Source organism: Manihot esculenta, chromosome 4, assembly GCF_001659605.2.
Source record: "Manihot esculenta cultivar AM560-2 chromosome 4, M.esculenta_v8, whole genome shotgun sequence".
NCBI classification, from domain to species: Eukaryota; Viridiplantae; Streptophyta; class Magnoliopsida; order Malpighiales; family Euphorbiaceae; genus Manihot; species Manihot esculenta.
Genome location: NC_035164.2, coordinates 2,101,191 through 2,123,801, shown reverse-complemented (window position 1 = coordinate 2,123,801; position 22,611 = coordinate 2,101,191). Strand labels below are relative to the sequence as shown.

Here is a 22,611-nt window from a genome sequence, read left to right as displayed (position 1 = left end):
TTTTATCAACGCATCTACTCTTTTTTGGTATCGGGTGTTATGACCATTTCCAAAACGCTCGCGACAACCGCTGATGGGTCGTTTGTCGTTTCGATCCTTTACGAGCACTGTCCTACCACCACACACATGCAAGCTGGCCTTTCTCGACAACCGCTGATGGGTCGCTCGCCCTTCCGAGCACGTCCTACCACCATACCACATGCAAGCTGGCCTTTCTCTAGGCCTTTGCTCTTTAGATCTTATCTTCTGTTGAACTATAGTACTGATCCTTGCGTTTTCTTTGTTAGCTTCCACTTATATTATAGAGATTTTTCTAGATTTTCAAATTAGAGATTGTGATCTATTAAAAGGGAGGCCCTCCCTCACAGTTTGGCTTCGAGAAGTTTTCAATTTGTGAACAGACCCTCATCGACAGCACCCTCTACATTCCTCTATTTTGTGAAGCCGAGTTTACTTCCTTTTCAGGTTTGACCCAGTTCCTTCAAGTTCGAGTAGTATTTTTGCTCCTTGGACTTTTGGCTTGATAGCAATCCATTTCTATTTTGGGCTTCATATGTAATAGACTTTTTTAAGCCCTTTGAACCAAGATGCATTTTTATTTCCAATCAATGAAAATCTACCTTCGGCAAAAATCAATAAATAAAAGCCCTCTCCCACAAAAAAAAAAACAAGAAAAGCAAACAGTAGCATCTATACCACTATTATCATCTCCCATTTGAAATTAAAAATTTTACAAAAATTTAATACCATTCTTTTCAAATAATTCAGTTGTTTGGAATGAAAGATTTTATTTCTTTTAAACTTTGTTTTAAAAAATACATTTTAAAAGAAATTGAAATTAGACATATTTTCACAAAAAATCATTTGAATTTTTTTTTTTCTTGCAAAATAAATAGTTCCAAACAGAGCCTATAAGAGGGGTTATTGAGATATTGCTAAAAAAGTACCATAATGCTAAATTGGGAGCTCTTTCACCTTTCAAGGGATGATTAACTAAATTCACTCCAGTTAGGATATATGCTTCAGAGACAAATCGGATACAACACATGCGCTAAAACTAACTTTTCAGATTATATAATCTCAAGCTTTGGGCCTCACCGGAGTTCAAGAACATCTCTCTAGTCTTGGTGATTATTGGAAACAGTAAATTCAGGCACCTCCTCAATATCCTCTTCTGGCTGATGGAATGTGAAAAAGAAAACATTAACAAAATAATAATAATAATAATAATAATAATAATAATAATAAAGAACACCCTATTATCATACATCAAAAAAAGGGTGTTGCAAAAATGAAAAGGAAATGCTCGATGTAGGAGGGGGGAAAGAAAAAAAGATCATAACTCTTACCTGCCACAACTGCACTAGACGCAAAAGCAAAACATCGATTATCATAACCAAGCAAAAAAGCTTTCCTGCCCAAGCACCACAGGAGAGATACCTAAGGAAAAAAAAAAAAAAAAAAAAAAAAAAAAAAAAAAAAAAAAAGTCAGCAAGCCTCAAAATTCCTGATGTATTTTAAGTGACTTCAGACTTTTGAGACATTGCATGCCCACAATTATTTTCACCATAACAGGAGAACCATGCATGGCAGTATTACAACTGAATTAAGATTAGACAGTAATTATATATTTATTGCATCTTTATGCTTTCAAGCAATTAGATTGTTCAAAATTTCAAATCTCATAAGCACCATATACAGGTATCTTACATTATTCTCATGCAAATAAAAACATAGAAGATCATTTAGTCACCTCATCCTAATAAGTCCATCTTAATGACTTGTAATAGACTATCTGATAACAAAAGATTTTACATGCGCATACCGTGAAAGTCGCTCTAAGAGATTTTGATTTGGACATTTCAAAGCACGGTTATATACAATCTCTGTTCTTTTGGCAACATCATGCCAAGTGTAGAGTTTCTTCATCTAATAGCATACATTAAAACAGAAATTAATCCACAGTCAAAGTTGTAGAAAATTTTCATTTAAGTTACCAAAAATAATTTACTACACTTACACGCTCATGCATAACTTGTGGGTCAATTTTTGGAAGAAGAGAAATTGCCTTTCTAATTGCTAGCACCATATCACCAGGGTCTGGTTCTGCAAGTACGATCATGTCATCCGGTAGAACCTACGCCGAGAAAAAAGTTTGTTGGCCTCATAATTTAGAATTTTCAGAGATTTAATCACTCAAACATGGTATCAACAAATAAAACTAACAGGCATGCATAAACATGTTAACCAGATTGGAGAAAGTTGCCTCAAGATACATGCCTCTGGGACACCTCCTACACGTGTACTGACTGTTAATAATCCACAGCTAGCAGCCTCTAATATTGCTATGCAGAATGCTTCTGTTAATGAACTGCCAAAATTGGACAAAGAAAAAGGCCAATAAGAAAAAAAAATGATAAGAAAATAATTCAATGGAAATAAAAATGCATGCTAAAGGAATCAGAGAAAGGAATAACTGCAGTGTAGCTATTAATAATTATTTATAGTATAATACATGAAACCCTACCAATGACAAGCTTCTAAACGACAAGGGTAGTACCTTTTTGTGAATCTTCAGTGTCCAAGATAATAAGGTTGGACATGGTAAGCAAGATAAAAAAATTTCTTGAAGATGACTATGGTAGAAGTAGCAAGCATCCTAGGACTTGAAAAGCTAAAAGTCCTAGAGATCAAGATAGAACTATGTTCAACTGTTGAAGAGCCTTAATAAATAAATAAAGGGACATTAAAAAACAAAGCTTCCAGAGTGAGGCAGTAAGCATCGGTTGTTCCTCCTTCAAGTTTAATCTAGTGGTTTTTTGTACGAAGAATGCAATGCCCTATGTTTGTGCAATGTGAATGCTCCATTTAGGCTAGAAAGTGAGCAATAAAACTAGCATTTTCCACAGCCGATCTGAAATGAACTGAAAAGGGGATTTAAGACCAAAATTTTTACTTCTGCAAGGAAAACTGTTATACACCCACTTGCTAATAACTTAATCGCAACAAAAGGCCATAGTCCACACCAGCTATTGCTATAGTACTGTTTGCACTTTCTATTTGCATAAGAAGAATGACATTGTTAATGACAAAGGAAGATTTAAGCATATAGCAAGCCAAAGTTATCAACAGTAAAAGCTAATAACTATTAGCTGGTCAGAAATTTAAGTGCCGTTTCATATTAAAGAACCTCAATTTCAAGAAAGCATATAAAGCCACCAACCAAACAAAAGGTACAAATTAAATTCAAAGTCGACAAACTATAAAACCTTTTATACCTGTTTAAGAATATATGGCCAGAAATCAGGACAGACTGTACACGAGCATGGGGCACAGCCCCCAACATTTCAACTCGATCTTGAAGAGAATGCTTCTCTCTCATCTCCTCCAGCCGCACACGTTTAGGCCCATCTCCACCAACAACAAAACGAACCTTAATACAAGTTTCCCAATGAGTTGACACAATATTTCCATGTGAATATATTTTGTAAACATATAGCCAATAAGAACAGATTTTACCTATATCAAAATAAACACAGACCTCAAAGAGGTTATGCCTAGTTACAGAACCAAGATGGCCTCCAGGTCCCCATAGTTTTACCCATCAATTATGAGAACTACTTGAGATAACCAAATAAGGGTAAAAAAAAGAGAGTTTATCTTTATGGCAAGTGAAAATTAAAGTAGGTTAACAATATGAAATTTTATTAAAGTGATATTGTATTGAAATTTCAGGAAATGACAGCACTCATCAAAATGTCAATAAAACCGAGTTTTGTTGACATATATGAAATATCCTTGAGAGAATTATCTCTACTTTCAAATCCATGAGTAAGATCACTAATGGTAAAAGGTTGAACTTCAACGTTATTCTTAATTTTGAAAAGGGAGCCTAATTGTGAGGCTCCTGCATTAGAGGCTTTAAGGAGAGTAAGCGATGTGAGACAGGCTAAGGAACCAGCTTATGGATGCTTTATGTTTTGATAATGTAAAGCAATTTATCAGATTTAGGCTTCTAATTTACAGAAGGAAACTATGATTATGAGTTTGAATTAGAGCGTTCAGGACCTTCAGGCTGTGAACCCTAACAGATCTGATCCTAGGAGATAAGAAAGAAACAGTGGTGGAAAAAGAAGAAAGTAGAGAGTAGAAAGAAAGAAAAGAGAGAAACTGAGAGACAGAGTGATTAGGACCTTAATATTGCTTGGATAGCTTCTGTTACAGCCTTCAATAGTTATTTATACAACTTCCTCTTGCCTAACTGTTCCCACCACTATAACTGTTGTTATCCAACTAATCTCAGCTACACATTCTTATTCTACTATCTTCCTCATATAACTCCTTTCAATCCTATTACACTGATCAATTATTTCACTTCTTAAACCTGTCCTCCTATATGTGAGGATACCTAGCCCTGTAGGGCATTCTTGCCCCAAAGAATGGAGAAAATCAGGAAATTGAGCACAAATAAAGGGGGCATCCTTCCAAGTTGCATCTTCAGCTGGTCTATTGAATACGACATTGGAGAATTGCTGATGATGATTAGTCGCAGTGATTTTAGACCAAAATGGTTGCATCAAACCAAAAGAGATCGATTAGGCATCTTTTCTAGCATCTTTTGCAGAACTTTGGAGATGCATTTGATAAGAGAAAGTAGAGATTAGAAAGAACAGAGAAAAAACTGAGAGAAGCTGAAAGAGAAAGTGATCAAGATCTTAATATTTCTTAGATAGCTTTTATTAATTGTTACAGCCATCATTAGTTATTTATACAACTTCCTCTTGCCTAATTAACAGCTCAAAGCCTCCCGCCACTCTGGCACTATAATGTTTGACTTCTCTATCTCAATTATCCAGCCTTTATCAGCAATACATTCTTATTCTATTATCTTCCTCATTCAACTACAACTCCTTTCACACTTATTACACTTAAGCCCTCAATTATTTCAGTTCTTAAGACCTACACGTGACAAGCTATTAAAGAGAGAAAACTGCTAATAGTTTGAAACTGTGAAAAGCACCTGAAGTTCTGTGGCAGCAGAAGAATGAAGCAGTGGCATACAGGGAAGGAAAAAAAGAAAAAGAACAAAGAAGCGTCAAGTAAATAGAAAAATATGAACCAAGCGCCAAGCCTTTCTAATCAAATAATTCAAATTCCATCATCAAAAACTGCGGAAAAATAACTCTTACATAGGGAATTATAAACTTAATAACTAAAATCCTAATGTACTTGGAGCTAAGACTCCAACTAGATAAATTCACACACTAAATAGGACACAACTTAAACATGCTCATTTTGGAATTAGGAATCCCATACTGGGAAAAACTCTCAAATAATTCTGAATAGGAAATAAATAGTAATGAAATACAACTGTCAAGCATACTAAGTTACTAACTATCAAGGACAGTAGTTCTTAGACCAAAAGTTTGCTTTTAAGTTTCAGAAGAGAATAATATCTTTGCAACCATTACAGAACTACTGCATCGGATAGATATAAACATCCTTCCCCTTGTATCTGACAGGTTCTTTTTGTGGTTTGAATCCATAACCTACTCGTTAGGTTTCCTAACTAGGGATCATGTCACAGGTCTATTAACTGTGAATTCAAGATCCAAGACCGAAGCCTTTGAATTTCCGTGATTCTTCCCACGCCCAATTGTTCCTGCTGAGCTCAATGCGGGAGCTCTAGCCTTTTAACTCGTCGGAAGATAGCCTTTTAACTCGTTGGAAGAGAGAGAGTTCAGATCTCAATTATGAAGGAAAAGTTCAGATCTCGATTATGAAGGAAATAATTCAGCTTATTTTGTTTCCGTTTAATATCTCTTTAAATAGAGAAGCTTACATCGTAATTGAAGAATTCTGTGCTAGTTAGGAGCTTATGCTAACTAGAGAATTGCAACTTACAAGCAGATAACTACTGAATAAAATCATATAATCCTACTGAATTGAAACTCCTACATGATAAGAAGATAATTACCCACTTAAATAAAAAGTTGTTGTAGATAAGGATTCCTGCATTCAATTTAATCCTTAATCTCCCTTATCAACTGTTTGCTATTGGCATGAATCCTATTCCTCTTCTGATACTTTTGTCCTATATACGCATCCGTAACACTCTTGCTCACAATGATGACCAAGAGGCATATTAAAGATTTAACTACAGGCCAGCACCAAAAAAAAAAAAGAAGGAAAAGAAAATGTTGTCTGACGCCTACTAAAAACCAAGTAATTAATTGAAGGACACCACCAAGAGGTCCTTTATCTCCTTGTTGCTCCAGAAGCGATGGGATCCAAATCCATGACAAAAATTTGCTATTGCATCAAAGCACAAATGAGTAGATGATACATGAAAACAAACTTCCAAAATTTTCATAAGAAAACAAAATGGATGTAAAATTTTACTTCTCACAAGAATAATTCCTGAGTTCAACATGAAAAGGCAACATTGTAGGTACATGCACATTTTTCTCAGTTGATTCATAAAGCTTATGTCCCAAGCAATGGAAACTATCAACCATGTGCTATACACTTGCCATTTTTTATTTAATAAAGAATCTGAGAAAGAGGAAAACAGAAAAATGAACCAAAATTTACTCCTATATCATGTTAAACATAATAGGACAAAAATAAAAATTAGCACAGGATTACAAAATAAAATAAGTATACTGAGATCCTTCACCAAGAACTATTGCTACTTGTTTCTAATTTTATTTTTTGTGGAGAAGGTGTTGATATAATGAGAGATGGTAGTAAATTTATTGATCTATCAATGTAGGTGGTGTATATTCCACCCAGTCGCCTAATCTATGCTTGTTTGTAGTATTACTAATTGCTCATATAGAAGCAAAACCATCATGCCAAGGAAGCAAATACAAATGCCTTAAGGTGTAAAACACAAATAGATTAATTATGACACAGTTGGAACACCTTACATTCGGATACAAATGGCAAACTTCTGGAATGACTTCAACGAGTAAGTCTGCCCCCTTCCGATAAACCAATCTACTTATGACAACAATAACAATTTCATTACCCAAAGGTCGCTCAGGACCGGGCTTGAACATTGCAGTGTCCACAGCATTTGGTATCACAAAGACCTTTTCTGGAGGTAGACCTGATCGAAGCACTGTGTTTTCCTTGCTCGTATGAGAAACACAGATAGCCTGGCTAACATCGGCTAGAGTAAACTGCAAGACTTTGTTCATATGAATGCTTCCAACATCAGCAAATCCATAGAGTGAATGATCAGTGAAAACAACTTTGTATCCCATAGTACGTGCATGCATCAAAGCTTCATGACATAGAGTCGAGAAAGCTTGATGACCATGCACCAAAGATATTTTTTCTCGAATAAGAATAGTCCTTATAATTGGAAGTGTCCCGTAAAAGGTTGGTAAAGTGTTCTGCATAAGAAATGGTCGCCACGGTACATAATAAACTTTCAAGCCACCAGTCATGTATCTGACCCCAGTGCGATTGCCATAGGCATGAGTCATAACCACCACCTGAAAACTCATATATCAAATAATTTATAAAATCAGCAATATCTAAACACCAACAAGGATACTAAAGCAGAAAATAGGCTCAACATACAATACATTCGAAGCAAAATCATAAGAAAAAACAGAACAGAAAAGTTATGCAAATAATGAAACAAATATAAGGGAGCAATTTGTAATGAAGTTCTACTTGCGTGGGTGTAAATGCAAACAAAAAGGAGAGAAAGGAAATCTAGGAAGAACCTTTTTTAAAGTACCAAATTAGTCTGTATTTTACCAATTCGTAAGGAAAAATATTTGAAAATAATTTATGTCCAACTGATTCCCAATTATTTCATTTCCAAACCAAATATAAGCATTTCCAAATCTTCATCCTTTATCCCTGCATTCTACTTATGACCAAAAACACAGGAAGTTATAAGGCAAAGTTGCCAAATTTAAAGACTGACTGATTTAAAAATAATGTATGTTCAACTGATTCCCCATTAGTTCATTTCCAAACCAAATATAAACATTTCCAAATCTTCATTGTTTGTCTCTGCATTCTATTAATTACTAAAAATACAGGAAGCTAGAAGGTAAAGTTGCCAAATTTAAGACCGATTAACAACTTCTGACCTTGTGACCAAGCTTTAACAGACATTGTGATAGGTAATAGATGTGGTTTTCCACGCCACCAAAGTTGGGATAAAAAAAATCTGAAACCATCAAGATTATGTGCTTCTTATGATCTGCCATAAAGTCAATCAATCACCTGCAGCAAAATAATCTCCTACTTATGAAAAGGATAAGATACATCCATGAGAGAAGAACATGAAAAACATGGGTACACTAGAGCACTTAACAAATTAATGCTACATCCTAACAAGTAACACCATATAGAAATAGTAATGATTGGACTATAAATTTGTCGCAATCTTTGCCACACCCAAAATGCACTTCTACTGTCTACACACACACATATATATAAACAGTAAGTAGCTACTATCTTCAAACTTATTTACCATACAATGTACAAACATATAAACGATAAAAAAGAAAGTTCATTGTCCGTCCTTTCAGTAGAGAAGTAAGAATATTGTTTCTCCGATAACTCAAATTATGGCATTCATGGTTATTCTCTTGATGGCATAAGAAATCATCCAAAAGATTATCATTGCTTGCTTCCAAGTTCCAATTGAAAGAAACAAATTGAATTTTAGAGAATAGAGAATTTCTACTAACTACCAGTGTGAACTAATGTCAGCATGCAAAAACATGCACAAAATGTATTAGATATTAATCATCATGGGTAGACTTTAAGAGGCATTCAGTCACCAGAAAATAGCCAAATCAATAGATTACACTTGTATATGGCACAAATTCAAGGGACAGAGTGCGTGTGTGTGTGTGTGTGTGTGAGAGAGAGAGAGAGAGAGAGAGAGAGAATTGCTATAGATAAAGCACATAACTTGGTTTCTTTGGCATTATCAATGTTGTTTCAATTAAGAAAAGCACCCTAAAAATGGTTTTATTAAAAGCAATTAAAAGTTGATTCTCATTTGTGACTTGTTTAGGACATAAAAGCTACAAACAATTCAAAAGAAGTTTCTAAGTACTTCTCGATAGCAATTTCAAAAGCCCAACCCAGTTTAACAAGGAAAAATAAAAACCTAACATTGAAAACCAAGCAACATAATCCCTTAAGCTTTCTAAATACACAAAAACATTAAAAATGGATAATAACTACAACTTCCCAGTCACTTTTAAAAAGTTGGTCTGAAGGCATTCAAACAAAGATTTCACAACTTATTTGCAGAACAATGCTCTATACCAACTTCAGCCTATAGAGACATAACTTTCATCTTCTTCTTCTTTTTCTATAAAATCATACAAACCAATTTAAATGCCAAAAATAATTACAGGATAATTCAAGAAAATTTTCTGAATGCCCAAATAAAATTTTGGCAAAAACCTACTAAATATGAAGAAGAACAGTTCTCTATCTACATAAAATATCTTCTAAACAAGAATGAATTCAAAAAATTCACGCCCATAACTTGCTGATACTACTATTACAAATAAGTCCTCTCTATTCTATCAAACACATTCTTGAGTGCTGCCTATTAAGAAAACTATTTTTCCCTCATAAGTGTCTCCACACCAGCCAACAAGAAGTTATTTCAACAGGAGCAAGAAGAATACAGGAAACACATAGAATCATTTGCTTGATTCCATGCCAAAGCAACAACAAAATAATGGATGAGAATAAGATCACCAACGTTAGCAATAATAAAAAAAGAAAAGACCCAGAAAAAGCAGTAAAGTATAAAATAAAATTACACAAACTGTTTCTCCCAATAATATAAGGTGCTTGCTATTATCTTCTTTTTTCACTTGATAATCTTTATAGAAAAAAAATAACAAAAAATGAGGAAATGAATCCTAAAAGTTTTTCTGAACAGGTTCCATAATTTTCATTTGCTACGAGAAACTCTTGTACTGGGCCTATTATCAGTCCCAGAGTAAACAAAAGCCATAAAAAACTTTACACAATAACCCACAGTTCCAGTCCCATGTAAACATGCAGGTTGCAACATCTTTAGGCTTCATAACATCACAAAAGAGACTAAAAAGAAAAGGAAAAAAGAACATGCGGGACCATTCACTCAAGGAACTATAGGTTTGCTATTATAAGCCTCCCTTGCTTCAAGCACGTCTGGGCAATAACGTTCTATAAGAATTTCAACCTGGTCAGCAAATGACTTATTCCCATATTCACCAATGTGTTTAACCATTTGATTCCATCTCTTTCTACACAGATCACCGGATCTATGCTCTAGAAGATTGTCCCAGTCCACATCTTCCATGCAGCAAGCATCCAAGACATAGAGTGCAATCACAAGGCGGTAGTCATCTACATCAAGCCATTTACCTTCAGCTACCATTGGTGGAGTTAGCTGGTCATACCATTTCATGCAGCACATAGGAGTAGCTCTGGTCCCCAGCTTCTCACTGATCGCAGTCCAACTGATATTATCTCGCAACATTCCATGTTTGGATGATTTACTTTCCTCACAAGCTTTCATGCGCAAATCCATGTTTACTAAATCAAATAACGTCTGGTACTCCTCTTGGGACCATTTCCCCCTTCTCCTATTGGCAACTTTTATTCTACGCCATGTATCCTTCACATGAACTCTATGTTTGCCAAGTGCTTCAGCCAAAGTTTTCCAATTAGAACCATGTTTCTCATGAAACTTATGCACGAATTCATACTCCTCTAAGGTCCAAGAATGTTTTTCATCCCTTTCAAACAAGACATGGGCTCGATAATAGACACTCACCGAAGGCCTCCAAGGTAGGGCTGCCCCTATTTCCTTCCAACAGTTTCTAAGTTCAGGATACTTCTTACAATTCAGAACCATTGTTAGGCCTTCTTCTCCTAATCCATGAGCATCAATGTAGTTCAAAACAGCCTCTTTAACCATCTCATCTTCCTCAAGCGAGAATCGCTTCCCTCGCACCAATTCTTCTTCTTGAACATTATCAGTGCTTGGACCATTAAATAAAGGAAAAACCTCCACCTCTTCAGAAAATCTTACCCTCTTACATGTCCCTTGTGGTATAAAGTTTTCAAATGGATTGGTATGCTTGACACCTTTGCCCACTCTTTGTGCTCTTTCACTACCTTTTCCTTCAGAGTTGTTTTCAATTGACTTGCTCTTCTTCTTCTTGACTTTCTTAACAGTACAGTCTTCTATTTTTCCCCTTCCTACCTTAATTTTAATAGAACATTCATTACCTTCATGTTCTCCCATCAGATTGCTTTCATTACATAATTTCACATCCATATGTTCCTTCAATGCAACTGCCAAATCAACATTATGCTTTTTCTTCCTCTTCTTCCTTGAATGCTCAACATTTTCCAAGATATTTCCATCCAACTCATTATTATTATCAACATTTTTTTTATCAATTTCATTAATTATTACCCCAGCATCACTAGCATGCCTCTCTCTTTTCCGTTTCTTTCTCTCCTTTTCATCTTTTCTTTGATCATTACGAGCATGAGCACCTAGGTTTACATCTTCACTTGAATCTATATTACCTCCATCTTCCTCTATTGCATTACTTTCATTACCATGCATCCCAGCCATGACTTTTGGTAATTTAGTCCCCAAATCACCCTTAAGCTGATACTTCTTTTGCTTCCTTTCCTTCCATAGAGACTCAACATGGTCCAGGATATTTTCATCCAGGTGATCCCTTCCATTTCCATTTTTATCCTTGCTCTTCTTCTCCTTATCCTTTTTTTTATAGTCCAGTACTCCTGACTCAAAATTGCTCTCCAAATCCATATTGTCATCCTTTTTCAAGCTCATCATTTCCCCTACTCCAATGCAGAACTCCTCCAAATCCTCTTTACTTTTACTAACTTCTTCAATAGTATCACCCACCTTATCTCGCTTCCTAACTTTATGAGATACTACATCAGATTCAACATTAATTTGCAATGACTTCCTTTTCTTCTTCTTCTTCCTGTTCTTCCCTATCTCACGATTACTTTGATCTATGTTGCCCTCCAAGCTAATAGCCTCGGTTTCAGTAGCACTTAGCTCAACATCATCACCATAGGCCTTATGCCTCTTAGACTTCTTTTTCTTATACTCATTACTAAAAGTCAAACCCTTCCATGTATTCAAAAATGATGAATTTGCATAAGGAGTTACATCCTTCGAGGAATGGACTTGATTGTTCATTTTCTCTCCCTCGTGCCCTTTCCTTCCAACAATTTTAGTGCTCAAGTAGACAAGAATTTCCTTCAAAACCCTTAACTGGTTATTGCCAATTCTTGACACCAATCTGAAAACAACACAACAAGAGAAGTCAGATAACCAGGCATTTAACATAAGCCCCTTCTTAGATTTTCTCATTATAAAAAAAATTGGCTTAATATGTGCTAAAACACCAAGTTGCAAAAAGGGGTCCCTCAAAGCAGCCTCAATAGACATTCCAATTGACCATCCAAACCCCTTTTTCAATAATTTCATATCTCCACCTAACGCACAGCCAAAAAAAAAAAGTTGCATCCAATATAACCCTAAATCCTAAGTTCTAAAACAACCAACTAAAACCTTAATAAGACTATCAGCTATCTACAACCTAACCCACAACAAACAAAGAACCTCTTAAGTTGAGCTAACACAATTTGCACCTCTCAAAAGAAGGGGGAGAAAACACTAAACAAAATTGCAAACAAACTTGTGAATGCTAAAATACACAGATCAAGAGAAACCCACTTATTTAAAATTGATTAAAGCATATATCAGCTTAAATTGCATCAAAAACCAAAAATGTCATGTTGTCACTGATACATTTTCTCATAGAAACAGAATATTGATCCACAGAGACAAAATCCAAAAAAAAGAGTTAAAAGGACAATGGCAAAAAAATTTCACTAGGAGCCAAAAGCGCAAGAGCTGACATCTAAAAAGGTGGAAGATTGGCACAAGTTTCCCTTATTGAAGACATGGAATTACAATGAACTCTAGCCCAACCAACTAATAGTTCTATCACTCAAGTTGGCAATTCAATTGAATTTTCAAGGAGGTTTTTGGATTTTTTGAATTGAGAGTATTGCTCAAGAATGTAGCTGTTGCATCAAACAGCCCGGACAGGAGCCCTTGCATCCATGGAGTACCTCAAAACATGAGTCATCGAAAAAATAAAAGCAGTTTTTAGGCTTTATCTAATTGTTCAATGATATTACTATCAGACTTATTAGAACATAAATTACAAAAAATAATAATAATAAAGTAATATAATTTTCCATTTGGGCACTATAAGAAGCAAGAGAAGAAGAGGTTAAAAAATTCAGAATCCTGTAATATGGATAAGAATAAGAGTTGTGAGATTCAAAATAGAGTCGTCTTTCCTTTTCAATAATTTTTTTAAGAACCAAAAACACAAGGGACGTGAAATTAAAGTCTTTAGAGAATAAAAATTGATTTTATCTACATGTCATACTTCCTTTTTAAAATAAATGGTGCATAACAATACATATCAAAATGAATTTATTTCTGAAAACTTGCTTTACTAGGCCAGTAATATGTTCATAAGAATTGATCTCATACTCTATGAAGTAAGCATTTGAATCTTGCAACAAATTCATTTTCTAAATTTTTTAAACTAAAAAAAGAAAAGTAATTATTAAAGACTTACACCTAAATGTACCCACATTGAAATCTAGGAGAGTGAATTGTTGTAATTATGCCTTAAACAGGTGGGTCAACCACGAGCATTTCTTCATTTTTAAAATAATGAGAGGCAAAGGAAAGGATCAACACAAGTATCAAAGGTGCAAGTGGACAGCGTGAAAGAGAAAAAGTTTCAAGCAACTTGCAGCCATGAACAAATGCATAGAAAAAATTAAAAAATAAAAAGAAGTAAAGAAAGAAATATGTGAAGCTCAATAATATAAGAGAGAAAGCACAGATATCAAATCAATGTTGAAGATGTTGAAACCTGTGATGCAAAACTTTGCACAAATGTAGAATGTCCCATGTGAATAGGCAAACTCACAAATGCAAGGGTCTGTCCTTTTATGCATATTCAATAAATGTCCCCATTGAAAAGCTCCACAAATTTACCACCATTAGCAACAGATGTTCTGGAAATATTTTAAACAAAAATAAAGGGGACCTCTTCAGCAGAACCGAAAAGAACCTGAACTATGACAAGCATAATTTCATATTCATATTTACAAAGAGCTGCCCATCCAAGCAAGATTGGTCTTATTTACAAGATGTGTTGAAATTTTCACATATATCAACATACAGTATGGGTTTGATAAATTGTAACAATGCATCAACAAATATAGTGAAGTAATGTCAAATGCGATACATCAACACCATATGTTCTTCAATCTATTAACCATTATCAACACTTAAACTCTTCATCCACTCAACTCAAATATGACAATCAAATCAATCAAAAATTTGATTACGAAAAAAAAAAAAGCATACCTGGCAACTTTATTGAACCTGGACCGGGAAACTAACACGGGTCAAGGGAAAAGAGTGCTTCTATAGAGAAATATGAGCTGCTATTAGTTCAACTTCAAACAGTCTAGAGTAGCAGCAAGGGACAAAAAATAACGAAAGTAACCTACCGGAAACAAGGCTGATTAAAAGGCTGTTGCCGCCGCAGCTCCTATTGCATAAGTAGGAGGGAGCAATGCAGCACCCTGGGAGAGAGGCGGCGACAGATTCCCCCAAAAACGTCGATTGTGCGACAGAGAAACGCGACCGAGGGAGAGGGACGGCTGGAAGAGAGAAGGTTGAACAAAAGGCAGTAAATGAAACTTAGGTATTTGGGGTTTAAAATTAAAACTTTATTCGGATTATTAACGAACATAAATTTATAATAAATACATCGATACTAATTTTAAATTAATTCATTGTTTTTTTTTTTTGAAAATGAAAGAAATATTATTAACTCAAAGCGATCAAGGAAACTATATAAGGAGGAGGGACATGAACCCAAACTCTTTGACCTGATTCAGAATGAGCCGATGTTGCTAGAATATGAGCGGCATCATTCGCAAACATGTGAATAAAAGCACATCTTGCTTCCTCATAACTGGATAGAAGCAATTTACAATTTTGAACCAAAACACCAAAAGGTGATAAATCATCTAATGAAGCATCGTTAATGGACACAATAAGAACCTGAGCATCCGATTCGAAAAGAACTCGATCCCATCCGCACTCTTTAATCCAGCTCAATGTCTCTCGAAAAGCCACTGCCTCAGCACACTTAACCTCCATCTGACTGCAAAAATAGCCTGCTTTAGCCGCTATAAATCTACCATTAGCATCTCGGACTACACAGCCAAAGCCTAGCGAACTTCGTTGCGAGTTTAAAGAGGCGTCAATATTAACCTTAATCCAACCCTGCGGTGGAGGAGACCAAACAGTCAAAGCCGATACAACATTGGTGCAGCTGGTAGAATCAGAACAGGCCCCCTCCATTGCTGCAAAAAATTCAGTGCCATGAAGAACACACCACTCGCGGTTCGACCCTGAGCTTTCCAAACAACATTATTTCTGTTATGCCACAAAGCCCAACATATCATTAGAATAAGGGAAGCATTCTCTGTAGAAGCAGTAAGGAAGGCTAAAGAGAACCACTCCCTAAAAGAGGCAGCGGAGAATGCAGGCCAACCCAAAGGCGAACTCAACCAGCAACTGCGGGCAAAAGGACACTGAACAAGAATATGTAGGATAGTCTCAGGAGCCTCATGACACAACGGACACATCGAATCAACCGGAACTCTCCTAGACTGAAGCAAAGAGAGGCAAGGAACTACATTAACTAAAGCACGCCAGCAGAAATTAAGCACTTTAGGAGGCACCTTCGTCTTCCAAAAACGACTCCATATCTCACTACCTTCCCTATGTCGAAACCCAGCAACTAGAAATCTGTAAGCACTCTTAACAGAATAGTGACCCTTGGACGCAAACTTCCAGCACCACGCATCTGGATGCGAAGAAATACTTAGAGGGATGTTCAAAATACAACTCCTGTCTCTATCATTGAACAACTGAGCTATTAAATTCTCATTCCATCTATAGCCAATCATAAGATCTGCAACAACAGAAAGAGTACAGTTCGGAGGAGGAGGTGTAGAAACCAATAAGTCGGGCGCCTCTTTCAACCAAGGGTGAGTCCAAATAGAAACTGACCTGCCATTCCCAATTCATTGTTAATTTGTCATAAATTTTTGTTAAGAATATTTTCTCCCTAATTTTTGCTTATTTTAAATTATAATTTTTATTTGTAATTTAATTATTAATTTATTAATGAATTCGTATTAAATGTTTATTGAACAACAAATTTAACTTTAAAAAGTATATAATAATATTAATATAATGAAATAATGTGAGCGAATATTAAATTATTATATAAAATTTATTATGTTAATTATATTAATTAAATATTATTAAACTGTATAAATATTTGTGTTTTTTTTCATGGGCTTGGATCTAGCTGGGATTTTTTTTCATGGGCTTGGTCCTAACGCATTATTAATGGGCTACTTTTTTTTGGCCACGTAATCCCCTGCTTTTTGAATGACAGTGAATTTTTCTTTGGAAAAAGAAAATCATGGAGCAATGAATAATTAGGCTCATAAAAAAAATAAAAATAAAAAATAAAAAAAAAAAAAAGGAAAAAAGGCACAAGCATTGAAAATATTGAAAAGCATAAGAGGCAATGGGTCCCAGTTGAAAACGTGAATCATTAATGGCCGTTCCATTAATGAATGACATGTGACCAATGAGAAAGATCTATTTATGTTGTTACAGGAGATTCAGCTGGGAATGATCAAGAGGCAGAGGACCGGTCTGATTTAGGGTAACTGTTTAATACAGCTCATATTTAATAATTAGTAGCTGTTATTGATAATAGGGGAATTAATAATTAATTACTAATTATAGTATAAACATTTAAAATATTTAATAAATTATATTTAATTATTATTGTTTAAATATAAAATAATGAGTAAGGATATATATTTATAATTTATAATTTATTTATTATTAAAATATATATATATATGATTAATATTTTTTATATAATATATATAAATTTTAAAATATGTTTTTTAATAAAATAAATTTTATTTTTTATGTATATATAAGTTACTTATAATATTTATATTTGTTTTATAATTATAAATAATTTAATAATAGAATTGAAATTCTGTTTCGATTGTTTTAACTTCCAACCGAAATTGATCCACCGACCTTTGACCCACTCGTGCCATGAGATTTGACTGGATCAGGATTCACTGATTAGTGGGGTCCACTAATTAGGAAACAAAAGAATAATTTCACACGTTTAGTTGGGTCCAACAGAAAGAAACTGCCAATTCACAACGCTATTCGAACTGCTAAAGCCCAACCGAATTCAACTTGATTTCAGCTTTGGGCGGAGAATGCGTAGCTGAAGTTGGAAGATTCTTGTAGCGGTGGCCAACAGCCTCCATCTTTGCCGTTAATAATATAAGTGGTGGTTTTCTTTTATATGCCGTTCATTATAAGCACCATGATTTGAAAAATAAAGAATAGGGATGGCAGGCGGGCGGGTTTTCACGGGTACCCAATCCGTCCAAACCCTATTAGAACGGATTTGGGTATTTACAAAACGGATTTGGGCAGATTCGGATTTGAAAAATTTTACTCGTCTCGGATTCGGGTAGGGTTCGGGATTAGGTGATCGGATACCCGTTACCCGAACCCGTTTAGCTATACTAACCCTAATTCCTTATCCCTAATTCATTTTCTCATTTTACTCGAGCTTCTCTCTCTCGGCGCCTCTCTCCCCCCTTCCCTTCGCATAATTTCCAATCTACGCCTCTCCCCCACTTCATTGACGACTGCCGGCAGCCCAGTCGGCACCGGCGACATCTGCTTCCTCTCCCCAGTCAGCGATATCTCCTTCTCTCTCTCCCGTCGGCGATATCTCCCACTTCCCAGTCAACGCATCTCTCCCCCACTTCACTTGACGAGTGCCGGCAACTCAGTCCGCACCGGCAACGTCTCCTTTCTCTTCCCAGTTGACGATAAATCTTCTCTCTCTCCGGTCAGCCATATCTCCTTCTCTCTCTCCAGTATAGCGACATCTCCCACTTCCCAGTCGGAGACAACTCTTCACTTACCAGGTTAATGTATTTTCCAGTTTAAATGTTATGCAGATAAACTTTACATCTTTTGGCATATTGATATATTTAGTCTCATGGATTGATTTTTTGAGCATCTTTTGTCAGGGGTTTTCTTAACCTTTTTTTTTGCTGTTATCATCTTCTCTTATGGTTTTTTTGGATGCTTGCATTTGTCAATATTGTTTTGAATATTATACTGCAAACTGGGGGTTCTAGCTGACATGCTTGTTGTAGTCGGTAGCTATCTATTTTCGAAACTGCTAGTACTAAAGTAACACATACTGGAATTATGCTAGAAACATGAAAGAAAAAATACTATTTTCTTTTGTTCAGACACTTAAAATGGAGAGCTTGTTATTTGGGTTATAATATGTAAATTTTTAATTTTTTATCATTAAATTGAATTATAAAAATCGGGTTCGGATAGTGTGCGGATATTCCTAAACGGATTTGGAACGGATACGTATAGTAAAATTAAAATACTAAGCGGATTTGGGACGGATTTGGGAATTTTATATATAATCGGGTTTGGATTTGGGTACTCCCAATTTCGCGGGTACCCTACCCGTTGCCACCCCTAATAAAGAATAACACCAATTGAAATTTTTTGCTTTTGTGAAAAGACTCAAATGCTTATTGGAAATTAAAAAAATAATAATTAAACAAAAAAAGAGGAGGAGAAGAAAATCACAAATGGAGGGATTCTTTGTTTTTGATGCTTTCTTAGCCCTCCATCTTAAGTAAAGTAAAGTCCTTTGGCCTATTTCATTTACTTTTGTTCTTTTTTATTTATCCTACAACCTTCTACTGAAATTTATTCCCTTTCTTATATATATATTTATATATATTGAAACGGCTAGTTTAAAAGTTTATTTCTGTCGTTGTCTGTCTCATTTGTATAGTATGACTTGAATTTGTTCGCATGAAATATTTGGTGAATTTTCATCCACGGTGATAATTTCACTTTATATGTTGCAGACTCAACCTTAGCAACGATTAGAATTGACCATTCGTATTTGCGCACCAACCTTCAACCTCAGTTACGAAAGAATCACATTTATTCTAGTAGTAGTTTGATCATCACTAAGTCTCCTACCGCAAACTCTTGAGGTCTTCGATGTTCAATGGTCATTAGCCATTTTCTATATGTGTTTGAAAATTTTAATATTTTTCTACTTGAAAATGATTTCAAATTCAATAAGTTATTGTATTTTAAGAGATAATATAAAATTACAAAGCGAATTATATTTATTAATTTTAATTAATTCAATTTAATTTAGTCCGCATTGCTAATATTATATATAATCTTTATGATTCTTTTTTCTTTGATATATTCTAAGAAAGTGCTAGGCAATTGGCATTATATAGTTTTGTTCAACTTTAAAAGGCAGCAATTGAAACAAAAATTGTTAGTTTATGGATGTTTGATTATTAAAGCCAAATTGAAATGGTGAGGATTAAAAAAATTTAAAGTTGTATTTTAAAATTTTTTATACACTTTTTAAAGAAAAATTATTTTTTATCTATGAAATATAGTATAATTAACAATTCATTTTTGAGATCCAATATTTCGGTCCTTAAAGTTCGAATCTGTCAAAATTAAAGGTTTTTTTCCTCAAGAATGCTATTAGTAACATAAAAATGACGAAACTACTATTTTTAAAACCCAATATTTTAGTCTCTAAAATTTAATTTTTACAAATTTATAGGTCTCTCTTTCAATGAATAAAATCTCATTTACAAATTAAAACAATAAATTAAAAATTTCAAACACAAATTTCCATAAATAAATAAAAATTTTAATAAATTTAAAATTAATAAATATAATAAAAATTTAAGGAAATTTATTTTGTTCGTCCCTGAAATATAATATAAATAAGAAATTTCTCTTTTTATTTTTCAAGCCTAACACTTTAATTTTTAAAATTTAATTTCGTTAAAATTTAAGGAAAAAAATATCGAATTCAATCCACACAAATAAATAAAAATTTTAATAAATTTAATATTTACACTATACATATAATAAAAATTAAAATATATAAAATTTAAATTATTAAAAATGCAAAATCAAAATTGTCTTTGAGATATCGCTTATTTTTTTATGAATAAACTCACTATTTGATTTATCGATTTTAAAAAATATATTAAAACGTCACTGATGTTTTAAAAGTTTATTAGTTAGTTTTTCTATTAATTTTAATCGTTAAATATTATAAAAAAAATATTCTTTATAAAAATGATTAATTAATAAACTTTTTAATAATTTAAGAAATTAATTAATAAATTTTTTAAAATTATAAAGATTAAATAGTAAGATATTTAATAATAAAATTAATAGAGAATTAAAGTAAACCTTTTAAAATTTTAAAAATATTTTAATATATTTTTTAAAATCGAATGATAAATTAATAATTTTTTTTATATTATAATGATTAAATAATAATTTTTTATTTTATTATTGATAAATATATTTTTAATATTATATTTAATTTTTTTATTTTTATCATATATAAATTATTAATTTAATATAAATTTTTAATAAAAAATATTAAATTTTAATGAAATTACACGATAAAAATAAAATGTTGAATTTTAAAAACAGATCAATAAATTCATTAATTATATTTAATCTATTATATTTTAAAGATTAAAGAGTAATTTTTTTTAATTAAAAAAACCATTGACAAGTAAAATGTGCATGCAATATTTATAATAAAATAATAATATTAAAAATCATTGTAATTAATATGATTTGGTATTTGTCCATTCAATAAAGTTTTATTGACGGTTTTGATTATTGATGATGATGTGACTCATTTAGCACCCATTTGATTGGTCATGTACTGACAATGTTGTTAAGCTATTATCCTTCCTTTAGTACTTGGATTAACAAGTCTCGTTTATCCCCAAGTGAATATATTATTATAAAGTTTCTGAATTTCCAGAAATATGTAATTGTTCACCTAGCAAGTAATTTCAAAGTTGCAGAAAAAGGGTAATTAATTATATTTTATTAGAAGATTTACTACCGTATAGCCGATTATAAAGTATTTTTATTTAATTATAAAAAAGTAAAATATATTTTTATTTATAAATTTATAAATAATATTATTTATATTCTAATAATATCAGTTCATTTTAAATTCGATTAAGAAATTTAAATTGATATCTTTCATCCTCATATTATGTTTTTTATTCTTTTTGAATTAATAAATTTTAAGGATTGCTTGTTAACTATAGTTAAAACTCTCAAACGGGGGCATTGAAAAGTGTCACAAAGTTTGAAGACTTCAAATTATTTTGACTCATTCAAAAAGCCTTTCATTTGTAGAATTAAATAAAAGAGGGAAGAAAACTCGGAGCTTGACAATTCAGACTGGACGGTGATGGTGATTTAGTCACAGTCAATACCATGTAATCAACAATTTGACATTTCTTAATTAGAAGGTAACTTGGCACAAAACAAAAATTTAATACAACGTGCACGTCGGTGAGCATTACTATAAAGCAAACAGTTTAAAACTGCCATATGAAATTGTGTTCTCCAAGGATGCCTTTCACAACATATGCTGTCGTGTCTTGACCTTTTCTGATTCTTAAAATTTTATAGAATTTAATTAAATTTTTGGTATAAAATATTTTGTTATAAAATATTTTCTAATAAAATAATTTATTTATATTATTTGATTTTAAATTATAAATAAAATATATTAATAAATTTATATATAATAATTTTAATAAAGTTTTTAAAATGTATAACTCAATTTTATTTTAGCAAGAAATATATTATGTTAATTAATTTTTCTGAATTTACAAACGTTCAAAATATATATAAAAAAATATTTTATATAAAACCATAGTTGTGAAATTCTGACCGGTCCAACCGGTGGCTGAGAAATTTGGAAATAAAACTTATGGTCAGTCTGATCTACCCATACAACTGGAAAATGTGAAACTCAATTAAAACATGAAAAAATGGGTCAGCATCCGGAAGAACCTGATGAAAACTAATCGATGATTGATTTGGTTTATGATAAAATTATTATTTAATTTTTATAATATAAAAAAATTTATTATTATTAAATTTTTTTATTAATTTTAATCGTTAAATATTTTATTATTTAATTTTTATAATTTAAAAAAAATTATTAATTAATCTTTTAAATTTATAAAAATTTTAATCCATATTAATAATATTTTATTTTTTTAATATTTAATAATTAAAATTAATTAATAAATATTTTAAAATATTAATAATATTTTAATATATTTTTTAAAATAAATATATCAACTTGACCCCATTGAATTTATTTAAAATAAATATTAATCAATACCGCTATATTTTTCATTTATTAATTATTTTATTTAAATAAATAATATATCAACTTGACCCGATTGAATTTT

General features: G+C 32.8%; 2 protein-coding genes across 6 annotated transcripts; both read right to left on the bottom strand.

The window, feature by feature from the left end:
* Positions 1-849: 849 nt before the first annotated feature.
* On the bottom strand, positions 850-14,730 carry LOC110613633 (phosphatidylinositol N-acetylglucosaminyltransferase subunit A). The gene is made up of 10 exons (XM_043955699.1): positions 14,653-14,730; positions 14,507-14,566; positions 8,118-8,253; positions 6,933-7,505; positions 3,279-3,433; positions 2,281-2,371; positions 2,021-2,137; positions 1,826-1,929; positions 1,350-1,440; positions 850-1,178 (listed from the first exon to the last, which is right to left on the bottom strand). Exons 3-10 carry the CDS (start codon positions 8,235-8,237, stop codon positions 1,119-1,121), a joined length of 1,311 nt encoding a protein of 436 aa, XP_043811634.1. The 5' UTR covers positions 8,238-8,253; positions 14,507-14,566; positions 14,653-14,730; the 3' UTR covers positions 850-1,118.
* LOC110613056 lies at positions 9,795-14,794 on the bottom strand. Of its 5 annotated transcripts, none has more exons than XM_043955698.1 (4): positions 14,653-14,794; positions 14,507-14,563; positions 14,007-14,151; positions 9,795-12,344 (listed from the first exon to the last, which is right to left on the bottom strand). In XM_043955698.1, the coding sequence occupies exon 4, from the start codon at positions 12,239-12,241 to the stop codon at positions 10,148-10,150; it is 2,094 nt and encodes a 697-aa protein (XP_043811633.1). In that variant the 5' UTR covers positions 12,242-12,344; positions 14,007-14,151; positions 14,507-14,563; positions 14,653-14,794; the 3' UTR covers positions 9,795-10,147. The 5 variants fall into 5 exon arrangements, with proteins under 5 accessions (XP_043811633.1, XP_043811631.1, XP_021609670.1 ...); XM_043955696.1 differs by having other exon boundaries at positions 14,507-14,566; positions 14,653-14,734; XM_021753978.2 differs by having other exon boundaries at positions 14,064-14,151; positions 14,507-14,566; positions 14,653-14,734.
* Positions 14,795-22,611: the final 7,817 nt, after the last annotated feature.